This window comes from Falco cherrug, chromosome 17, assembly GCF_023634085.1.
Source record: "Falco cherrug isolate bFalChe1 chromosome 17, bFalChe1.pri, whole genome shotgun sequence".
Classification (NCBI taxonomy): Eukaryota; Metazoa; Chordata; class Aves; order Falconiformes; family Falconidae; genus Falco; species Falco cherrug.
The window spans coordinates 456,370-467,633 of NC_073713.1; the positions used below are offsets into that span (position 1 = coordinate 456,370).

The 11,264-nt window shown below is 56.2% G+C and overlaps 1 protein-coding gene across 3 annotated transcripts in view; it reads right to left on the reverse strand.

The window, feature by feature from the left end:
• SORL1 (sortilin related receptor 1) overlaps positions 1–4,179 on the reverse strand; it is a 53,397-nt gene extending 49,218 nt beyond the window's left edge. For all 3 annotated transcript variants that reach the window (XM_055728510.1, XM_055728511.1, XM_055728509.1), the window contains exon 1: positions 3,894–4,179. In XM_055728510.1, the coding sequence (XP_055584485.1) occupies positions 3,894–4,109 (216 nt within the window). In that variant the 5' untranslated portion in view covers positions 4,110–4,179. The remainder of the gene's footprint in view (positions 1–3,893) is intronic.
• Positions 4,180–11,264: the final 7,085 nt, after the last annotated feature.

Consider the following 11,264-nt stretch of genomic DNA (forward strand, 5'->3'; position numbering starts at 1 on the left):
CAGCGTGGCTGCCGGCCGAGCGCCCCTCGCCCCTCCGTGCCCACTGCTCTAGCGAGGGAAGGGGGCTCATCTCCCAGGGAGGCCGCTGCTTTCTTGGTACTCTGCAAGTGTGCTGTGTCACAGACACAGAGACGTTAACATCTCCTGCACAAAATCGTCGCTGTGGTGTTATGTTAATGGGAGACATTTTCCTCAGCTGTCTTGAAAAACTTCTGTCTGAAAGACAAAGCAGCATCATGGTGCAGCATCAGTTTTAATCTAATGCAGGCTGCAGCAGCATGTGGCACTCCAGGCACTAGCAGCTGAGGAGTTCATCTCAGGTCTTCATCAGTGCAGAGGGGCAGGGAGTGTTACCATCATGCAGGTGGGCTTACCAAAGGTCATTTTGTAGTAAATGGCCTGGAAATGATGAAAACCTAGTCCCTCTCCTCAAAGGCAGGACTGGTTATCACCAGGAAACAGGAAGCTTGAGAGCAATTAATTAGGTCCCTCTGGAAGGGGAAAGGATGTGCTGCTGTTAGGGCCAGCCAAACTGCTGGATCAGGGGATGTGCAGAGGCAATGGCTGCACACAGGTTAGCAGTATGGGGAGAAGCTCAAGGCCTTGCAGCCACAGCAAAGAGGGCGAGTTGGCTGCTGCGGGAGCTACCAGCAGTTAGGTAAGGTGTCTTCTCTCCCAGCTTAAGGCAAAGGTTTCTTGTGGATTGTGTGCTTTTTGGGGGAGGTTTCAGATAAGCCCTTTGCAAAGAAGGGAAAGGGATATCTGCAGATAAAAGTTAGACCTGTATGTCTAGACCTGTATCAGCAGCCCAGCTCTCTGTAACTGTGATCTTCTCCCTCACCCCTCAGGATCGGCAGGCAGAGGCTAGCCTCCTACGCCGGTGCTTTTCTGTGCTGTCTGCTCAGCTACATCATGACGCTCCTAGACAGCCAGTGTCATGGTCACAGAAAGCGCTTCAACCCAGCACGCAGGTAGGCATCCAAAGTGGCTACTTTCCTTTTCCTTGATTCTTTCACTAAGCAAAGACCTTGCAGGTGATGGGGTTCATGGCTGGCCCTCCCCTAAGAGGGCATGGGATTTATGTGGGATGGTGGGGATGTGCCCTGGAAATGTAAAGGCCTGGAGCTGAGTACCTGGGTCCAAGTCTGAGCAGGGAGGCTGCTGAGGGGTGGGAGGGTGGGCTGCAGAGGAGCCACTGCCTCGGTACCCAGGGGCTAGGAAGAGGAGGGCAGGGCACAGTGCTGTGGTTGCCACAAGGGGTTCAGAGAGTGCTGCTGGCCCTGGGGTGGGGGGTGAGCAGCAGTTGTCTTGCCCTGGGGATGCTTCTCTGCTGTTAGTGGAACCCTAGAAAAGCTGTTTCATGTCAGTGCCTGCTTCATTAACAGTCCGTCCATTGTAACGCTCACCAAGAGTCCTGTAGAGGTGAGGGCTGTGCAAGGCAACAAACCCTGCTCTCTCTCTGAGCTGACTGTCTCTGGAGTCATGCATTTGGTCTCTTGGTTGCTGGTGCTTTGGAGTCAGAAAAGCCACAAAGGCACAGGGGTTTAGGCTACTTTTCTTATTTGCTAGAGGTTCCTGGAAAGTTTTGCTGTGGTGACACACACAAGCCTGCCCAGCAAAGATGCAAGCAGTGGTGATCCAGATCATTGAGGAATCCAAGTAATGTTCTGTGCTTCTGTCTTTGGAGTCTAGGGCAAGACTGTTCTGAGCCTGTTATAGATGGTGCCGAGTAAGCTGCATTTGGCTCTTAAGGAACCACAAAGGGTTTGAACTATCTTCCCCTCCTTGCTTCCAGATAACGTGATGTGTCCCTCCCCCTCCCTCCAGTCCCCTGGCAACATCACCCACATCAGCAACAGGCAGCACTGACCTCCCATGATGCGCTTTCTTTCACCTCTAAGCTGAGCCTGGGCTCTAAGCTGTCCCACGAGGATGTGTTGGGACTGCAGTCAAGAGCCAGGGAAGGGCAGGGAGTTTTGGGGTGTGAGCCAGCGCACAGCATATGGCCAAGCGACCTGCCAAACACAGGAGCAAGATGGGTCCCAGATAAGGGACTGCAATGGCACAGCTCTAGGATGCTCAGTCCAAGCACTGCCCCTTACAATGATGTCCCTGCGAGTGGACTGCTTTTGTGACTGCGTAATTTTCTGCTGGTATTAGAGCACCAGCGACCTGGGTTAGGGGAGTCATGGGGATTACTAGGTGTGTGAGACCCCTGAGCACAGCATTGCACATTGTTCTGGCTTTCTAGGCGTTAGTAATCCTGTGCAGTCAGATCTGTAATGGAGGCTACGACACACAGGCACTCTCTTGTCCCTGTTATTAAAGCAGACCCTGATTTAAAGCACTGTAGCATTTGGGAGAACTCAGAACTGTTGTTTAGTGCCAATAAACTCTTCCTGGTGATGCGTAGTTACCTGGGCTTTAAAATTTGTGCATCCTGTCCCAAAACAGCGGAACAACCAGGTTTTGTATGCTAGCCTGAAACCCTGTGCCATGTCAACAGTGAAAGTGATGCTGTTCTGCAGGCAAATCCCCTCTGAAAGCTTAAGGCAAGAAGGAAAGACCAAACAGTGGCAAACCATTTAACTCCTCTGCTTCCTATTAGCCCTGTTCTGGGTAGCACTGGGGTTACCGCACTCTCTTAGATCCGCAGCTACACATCCAGGTGATAAGAGGTTGCTCCTGCCAAAGCAGCTCTCCAACTGACCCGGGCAGGTGAGTTAGATGAAAGCTACAGCGAGATGGAAGGGAAACTGCTACAAATGTCTTTCTGTAGATGAGAAACAAGCGTCATGGGTTGGGGTTTTTTTTTTCCTAAAATGGGGTAGCTGTGTTAGGCTAAAAATGGCCAAATGTTGAGGAGGTGAAGCAGATTTTCAAGGGGAGGAGGAACAGCTTTTCCCATTCTCTAAATGGGGGAACAGGAGCAGGGCTTCAGGAGCAGCACCAGCCCTGCGCGTGGCCCCTCCAGCTGCTCTAGGGCCAGCCCTGCCTTGCGGCCCGCTCCTTCTCATCCTACCAGCAGCAAAAAGGGGAGAAATTATAAGGCACCCAGAAGGGAAAGCGCTAGCTGAGGAGGCAGATGTGGATGTCGCTGAAGGCTTGAAGCCTCTCCCCAAGTATGCCTCAGCACTCCGAGGGCTGCCCCCACCCACCCCCTGCTCCCCCGGCAGCTTTTTGGGCACACGATGGGACACAGGTAGTGTAAGCTGGAAGGGTCAAGTGCAGCAACTCGGTGTAGTCGAGCACGCAGGCAGCTCGAGGATGAAGCAGGCTTTTTAAGGCTGAGGCCTCCCACAGCAGGCACCCTGGCAGAGCGAGTGTCATTCCCCGCCGGCCCCACAGCGGCGGCTGGCTGGAAGCGGGGGGCGAGGGGCAGCCCTTGTGGTCCCGGCAGCAAAACTTGCCGGCGCGCCGCGCCCGGCCGGGGATGCGCTCGGACGGCAGCTTCTGGCGCTCTGCGGTGAGCGGCTCCTCCCCCCTTCCCCGAGCGCGGCGGCAGAGGAGCCCCTGGAGCGAAGGGCACGGCGCCCCCCGCCCCGCAGCGCAGCGCCGTCCAGCCCAGCACCCCGCGGCGCCCGGCACGCCTCGCAGCGCCGGACACGGACCTGCCGGGGCAGCGGCCGGCCCCGAGCCCGACTGCCCGCGGCCACGCGGGGCCGGGCAAGTTGCGACCGGGGGCTGCGGGACCCCCGCAAGCGCGGCGGCTGTTCTCCGGGCAGCCAGCGCGCCCCCCCCGCACCGCCCCCGCCCCGGGGCCGGCTCCCCGCCGCCCACCCGCGGCGCCGGGGCCCGGGGCTGCGCCTTGCCGCCCCCACGGCGCGCAGCAGGCGGGGGGCAGCGCTCCGCGGGCGATGCCGCCGTGCCCCCCCCCCCCCCCGCCCCCTCACCTGTCCGTACACCTGGATGGGCTCGGGCGGGCGCGGCGCGGCGCGGCGGCCCCGCGGGGGCTCGGCGGCGGGCGGCGGGGCGCGCAGCAGCAGGGCGGGGGGGCCGGCCGGGGCCCCGCGGCCGCCCGCCGCCGGCAGCAGCAGCAGCAGGAGCGGCAGGAGCCGGCGGGGGAGCGGGGCGGCCCGGCGCGCCCCGCCGCTGCTCGGCGGCGCCATGTTGGTGCCGCCGGGGCGGGCGGGCGCAGCGCAGGCAGCGGGAGCCGCGCCGCCGCCCGGACAGAATGTGCAACCGGACAGAGCGTGCGGCCGGCCGCGCCGCCCCGCCCGCCCCCCGGCACGGCACGGCACGGCACGGCACGGCACGGCCGCCCCCCGCGCCGGGAGCCCGCGGAGCAGCGGCCCGGGGAGGATCGGCAAATGGAACGGGAGGGCGAGGAGAAAAAGTCGACTGGAATGAGAGTAAAAAAAAATCGAATACGGTGGAAGGGAAGGGAAAGGAGTCAAGTAAAATGGAAGTGAATGGAAGCAAGGCAAATAGAATGGAAAAAAGTCGAACGGAGGGCAAGGGAAGGGAAAAAAGTCGAACGGAATCAAATAAAAACATACAGCTGCTTCTGGCTGGGGGGTTCATGAGGTTTTCCTGCCACCCCTCCAAAAAAAAACCCCTCACTGCCCCTTTCCTCCCACGGGTGCCCCTGCAGGACGGCAAAGATTACCCTGTGGGTTAACAGTAACGCTTCGTATCCAGTTTTAGCTTTGTGCCCAGTTTTTGCCCAAGCACTGTGGTGGTGCCAGGGGGCAGTTTCGGGTACGCAGTTTCCCCGGCCAGTGACATGGGGCTGGGTCCTGGTCGCCCAGAGGGCAGGCTGGGTGCAGTGAGGAGCTGTGCCTGCCTCTGGATGGGAACATGAAGGTGTGGATGGATGTCGAGAGAGGAAAAGGCGCAAGTGATTTCATATGTTATGGTGACAGGCTTCCCCTGGTATGGTTCTTGTAGCCCCCAGAGCTCCTCACCCCAATTTCTGCCATTTTCCCACGAGGCAGAGCTGGGGTGGTGAGTGCTGTCTCACCCCAGCTGCTGGCAGGAGCGGGAAGCTGGAGGCCCCGGGGTCCCTCTGGGCCTTCCTGCCACATCTCCCACCCACGGCACCTGACAGGCAGGTCCAAGTTGTGCCAGCAGAGTGGCTTTTTCCACCCAGGCTCAAGTTAGCCGGCTGCATGCTCCCCCATAAAACATCCAGCATAGGTAATGTGCCTGTGCAGCCCTCATAAATCATGGCTGTGGCGGCGGTGACGCGTGCCTGTGCAGTGGCGGTGCAGGACTGCTGCCAGTGGCTGCAACCCTGGTTTGTCGGGGCAGGACAGAGCGCTGGACTGGCAGACCTGGGGATTTCCCCAGTGCTGCCGCAGCCTGTGAGATGCAGCTCTCGAGCATCCCTTCCAGAGAGCAGCTTGCCCCATCCCTGCCCAGGGCTCTTGCAGCCATACTAAAGGAAATCTTTTTAATGCAGAGCTGGTTTTCAGTGCTGGGCAGTGCCATGTCCCGGGTGTTACGGAGTAGGGGTGGGAAAGGGGAGTGGGAATTTGAGGCAGAAGAAGAGCAGCAGGTTTGTGCCCAGGTGGCAGGGAAGGACCGGGGCCAGCTCTGTGTGGGCTCCTGGTGGTCAGTGTCCAGCTGTCCTGCCAGCCGGAGGGACGTGCGGCTCAGTCTCAGGGTCCGCATTTGGCAGAAGATGTTGGCTCGTCTCAGCACTGCGCTTAGTGTGCACCTGAGTGTGCCTGTGCACCTGAGGCACGAGCTCTGCTCATGCCAGACACCAGAGACATTACAGCCCATCCTCAGGGGTTACTTGTTGTGTGACTTGTCCAGCTGAGGTCATGCCTCGGGAGTCTAGCACAGTGCAAGGAAAACAAGTCTTGTTTACAAATGCCAGTGACAAGACAAAGGCCTCTCGTTTTCCTCCCCCTCCCCCCTGCTGTTGGTGCAGTCTCCTTTTGCTGCCATGTCTGGGCAAGCCAGCCTGAGCAGGCACCTGCCATCCGCTCTGCCACGCCGGGCTGAGGGGTTGCCCCCACTTGTCCACAGGTCCCCCCTGCCAAGGGGGATGGGAAGTGGGGTGACTGTGGGAGATGCTGGGAGAGCCGAGCTGTGCCAGTTGCTCAGCCTCAGCTTGTCTCTGTAAGTCAGAGGAGTTTTTTCTGGCCATAGTCTTGCTGCTAAGAAAAGGCCTTACCTGCTTTTGTACTCTTTTGTCTCAGAAGTGCTGAGAACAGACTAGTGGGTTACGTCTCCTTCACCTTGTGCGCTGTGTGCCATTCTGGCATTTCTGGCGCTGTCAGGAAATCTTCAGAGAAAATGGATATGACCCGACAGTGAAGGAATGGGAGCTTATAAATCCCACGGACAGCCCCAAGGTAGTCTTGCTTCCCCTTATTTTGCTTGCTTTAATAGCAGAAATATTGTCCAGAGCTTTCCCTGAGGTGCTTTCACCTAGAAACCTACTTAGTGTATTTCAATTATTGAGTCAATACAATTATAAGCCCTCCTAATAAAGCTTTTAGCAGTCTTGACTCAGTCCCTCCGGAGGACTGGAGGTCACTGTGGGTGAGGGTAGGGTCAATAAGGGGGTTTTATTGTTGGGAATGCCTACAGCCACTTGCCCTCTGGAGTGGATGTGGCAGACAGGTGAGAGGGACCCAAAAAGGCCGTGGCATTTCCCAAAAGCACTGCTGCGTCCGAGCATCCATCCTGTTGTCTGCAAAATGACCTGCTCCACCTGCCAAATACCCCCGAAAATAAGGAACAGAGGGAGAACAGAATAAGTAGGAAGAAATGAGGAACTGGCTTTGTAGCACTTTCTAAATGGAGGAAATCGATGCATGGAGGGGGCCACCATCCTCCTCCCAGCCTCTGTTTCACACTCTTCGCAGGGCACCTCGAGCAATGCAACCGTCTGCTCATGCACAGAGCCAAGATGGGTCCCTGTCCCTCCCTGTGGGACTACCTCCCGCCAGGCCACTGGATGGGCATGAGGGAGAGAGCAGCAGCAAGGACTGCTCGGACGAACCTAGCGCTGGTAAATGCGAACAGTTGAATAGCTCCTTCTTTGTGGAGAGAAATACACATTTCCTTGGCCAAGGTATTTTTTTGTTTCTTGAAAAAAGAACCTGTCTCCTGCTGTAAAGGGCAGAGGGAACAGAGCAGAGTTTATTTTAAGGTCCGTCTGGATTTCATCAGTGGCAAATACTGTGAACTCCAAGAGCGAGCTGAGGAGCCCCCGGCCCCCTGGTTTTCCTTCCCCTCTCCCCCTCACCTTTCCCTGGTGCAGCTCTAGAGGTCTCAGAGTGTTTAGGGGACCGCGGGGGCCAGAACAACCTTCCCTCGCGGAGCCTCAACGGGAGAGCGGGTAGAGCTGTTTAAAGGATGCATTGCCTGTTGCTGGAGTTGAATCGGGGTGTAAACCAGCCCGCCCCACCGTGGGAGCCTGGTCTCAGCCCTGCCGTGGCGGAGAGCCCTGTGGCGGGGACGAGAGCCACACTGCCGCAGGAAGAAGGGCCACGCGTGGGTCACTGCTGGCGCGAGCAGATCGAGGTGTGTGTCGAGCAGGCAGGGCTCTGAGCAGGGATGGTCATTCCCTTTTGTTCTGGCTCATCTGGGAAGCAAGAGAGCGTCTGCCCAGGGAAAGTGGAACCTCATTGCAGTGTCACAGGACGCAGGGAGCTTTCAAAGAGCAAAGTGTCCAGTCTCAGCAGGACCTGCCTTTGAACCAAAGGTCTCAGGGGACGGGACATCTGAGCTCCCCCTTTGGGCCACCACATATTGTGTTTTTGAGATCAGGTGTCTGCTGAGGGAGCAGAGGCTTGAGGAGCAATCCCATCTGGCATGGACATGGGAGCTTGGTGCAGCCGAGTTGTGTCTGTGTGCCACAGTGCCCAGCCCTTGGGAAGCCCTGCAAGGTACTGCTCTGAACAGTCACTGAGGCCTTGATCTGTGGGTCTTCCAGTTCTGATATGAGCAATTAGCAGCCTTTTCACCAGAGGAGCCAAATCAATGAAGCATAGAATTGTTTAGGTTGGAAAAGACCTTTAAGATCAAGTCCAACCATTACCCCAGCACTGCCAAGCCCACCACTAAACCATATTCCTAAGCACCACAACTACACATCATATATACCTCCAGGGATGGTGACTCCACCACTTCCCTGGGCAGCCTGTTCCAGTGCTTGACCACCCTTTTGGTGAAGAATTTTTTCCTAATACCGAATCTAAACCTCCCCTGCTGCAACTTGAGGCTGTTTCCTCTTATCCTGTCTCTTGTTACCTGGGAAAAGAGATGGACACCATCCTCGCTACAGCCTCCTGTCAGGTAGATGTAGAGAGTAATAAGGTCCCCCCAGGTCTCCTTTTCTCCAGGCTAAACACCCCCAGTTCCCTCAGCTGCTCCAGCCCCTTCCCCAGCTCTGTTGTCCTTCTCTGGACACGCTCCAGCACCTCAATGTCTTTCTTATCATGAGGTGCCCCAAACTGAACACAGGATTCAAGGTGCAGCCTCACCAGTGCTGAGTACAAGGGAATGATTACTGCCCTGGTCCTGCTGGCCTTGCTGTTTCGGGCACAAACCACGATGCTGTTGGCCACCATGCCCACCTGGGCACACTGCTGGCTCATGTTCAGCCAGCTGTCAACCAGCACCCCCAGGTCCTTTCCTGCCCGGCAGCTTTCCAGCTACTCTGCCCCAAGCCTGTGCCTGTGGCTCTTGTGTGGGGTTGTTGTGACCCACATGCAGGACCTGGCACTCAGCCTTGTTGAACCTCATACAGCTGGCCTCAGCCCATCCACCCAGCCTGCCCAGATCCCTCTGTAGAGCTTTCCTGCCCTTCAGCAGATCAGCGCTCTCCCCCACAACTTGGTATTGTCTGCAGACTCATTGAGGGTGCACTCAATCCCCTTGTCCAGACTGTCAAAGACATTAAACAAAACTGGGCCCAGTACTGAGCCCTGGGGAACACCACTTGGGACTGGCCGCCAACTGGATTTGACTCCATTCACCACCACTCATCGGGCCCAGCCATCCAGCTGGTTTTTTTACCCAGCAAAGAGCACATCAGCGTACAACAAATCTCTCAGTGGGGCATAAACCAAGCCCTGCAGGTCACTAATGAATGAACAGACAGGCTGGGAAGAAATCCCTTGCAAACTAGGGCAAAATGCAGTGTGGTTGGCATTGCAAGCCTGGCAAGGTCGCATTGTGCTGCATATTATGCCCACGAAGCTGCAGTACCTCCCTCCCGGTCTGTGTCCAGCACCTGACCAGCAAGCGGCACAGGTGAGAGCTGGGCCAGGGGGGGTTGGAGTGACAGCACTGCGATGGTAGAAGAGAGAGGTCTCGGCCCCCCTGCATGACTTTTGCCCCCAGAGCAGCAGTGGTGCACGAGAGTGCCCCAGATTTTCTGACTGAGCACCAGGCAGACAGGCTGGAGTCACAGCCTGGTGTGCTAAGTTCCCTTGTGTAGCAAGAAGGTCCTGATGTGGGTCCTGGGGATGCTCAGTGGGAGGGCGGGGGTTTTTATTAATCTGTGCCCAAGGTAAAAGCAGTACCCTTGAGACTGAGGCACGGAAATGCAATGTCTTTTATAAGGGAGCCATTTTCCAGGCAGATTGACCTTTTTTGTAGTTCCACAAGTAAAGCAGCCTCTTAAAAAATCACTTGCAGCTACCTTAGGGGAAGGCAGCACCATGTGGGAAGGACAGCCCAAGGCTGATGCGGTTCTGAAGGGCAGCAGGCCTGCCAAATGGAGCAGAAGGTGCTGCTGGAGGGTGCGTTCCATTTGCACACGCAAGCAGCAGACTCCAGTTTTGTCTCAGCCCACTCACACAGCAGTGTCACGCAGTGGGTGTTGGGAAGGACACCGTACCTGGGGAGGGACAGGTCATCTGCCAAACCCATAACGTATTTTGTCAGCAAGGCTAGCTCCTCGCAGGGCTGGAGGCTTCCAAGTTGCCAGGCACACGCAGCACTGCGTCTCGGTGTCTGTTCCACGCACCCGAAATCAGCCAGGCTCTGCCTGCGTGGAAGCCGCCAGGGAGGAGCCCGTGGCCCCGTGGACCAAGAGGCTTCGGGAGAGCCAGGTCCGTGCCACGCGAGCACACCGTACCTTTGGGGGACGGTCGCACCAGGGGTGCTGCGGTGATGTTTTCCCCCTATGTGTAGGTGGAGGCAAGGCAGGCATTGCATCTGTGGGGGTTTTGAATGGATCCAAGGGTAACAGGTTTGATCCATGCCCAGATAAAAAGGTAAATAGCTAGGGACTGCAAAGCATCGCTGGGTCTGCTGCTGGTCTCTCGAGTTCTCCTGACCAGAGATGAGGGAACCTCCACCTTTCTGGCAGTTTCTTGCGGTGCCATGGTGCTGTTCGGGGCTGCACTTTGTGGCAGTACGGCTTTGAGCGAGGAACGTAAATGTGTCCTTGGGTACATGTTCCCATCGTAAGGCAACCGCATCACAGGTAGCTTGCTTAGCGACTGGCAGGTCAGCGGCAACGGCGGGGTCATGATCGTTCCCACTCGCTCTGCAGATGGCACTGGCCACTTGTGCGGTCGAAGGGCACTGACGGTGCCCAGTCTCACACTTATGGCAGACAGGGTCCACTCCCAGGCATCCTTGGCTAAGGACTGGTAACGGTACCGCACTGATGAGCGTGTGTTTTGCAAGAGGCATGGACACTTCCTAGCCGAGAGAGGGGTGTCTTGTGGGGGTAACATTCCCTGGGAGCCTGATGCAGTGGGACCGGTATAACGCAGCAGCCACATCCCTCTCCTGTGTCTGCAGCCCCTTTTATGTAGCAATAAAACTACTGGAGCATTTACAGGCTCCATATAGTATTGCATTTCATGCAAGCATGGATGGTTTTAAGTATGTGTCCCTCCAGGCTCCGGTCACACTGTCCTTTTTAAAAAATGGAGCCCTCAGACAGGGTCTTCCTCCATCAGGAGTCAGCAGAAGCTCATTCATGGGTCTTATATACACACATTTATGAAGCGTATACAAAGTAAGTGTGTGTATATGTGTAGATACTTGTGTGTGTATTTACATGCATATAAATATATATATATTTATATACACAGTTAGATGTGTGTATAAATATGTGTATAAAATATATTTAATATAAATATTTATTGTAAATATACCAGAAATTATGTTTACATATAAAAATGTGTACACACACACATAAAAATTGTACAGATTTATATATACACATATTCATGTTGGGGTGAGGGTGTGTGAATATTTTCTTAACGAAGAAAAGCCAAGCGGTGTAGGGCATGCGGGCACGGGGATGTTCATCTCCAGATACCTCAGCCAAGGCAGAG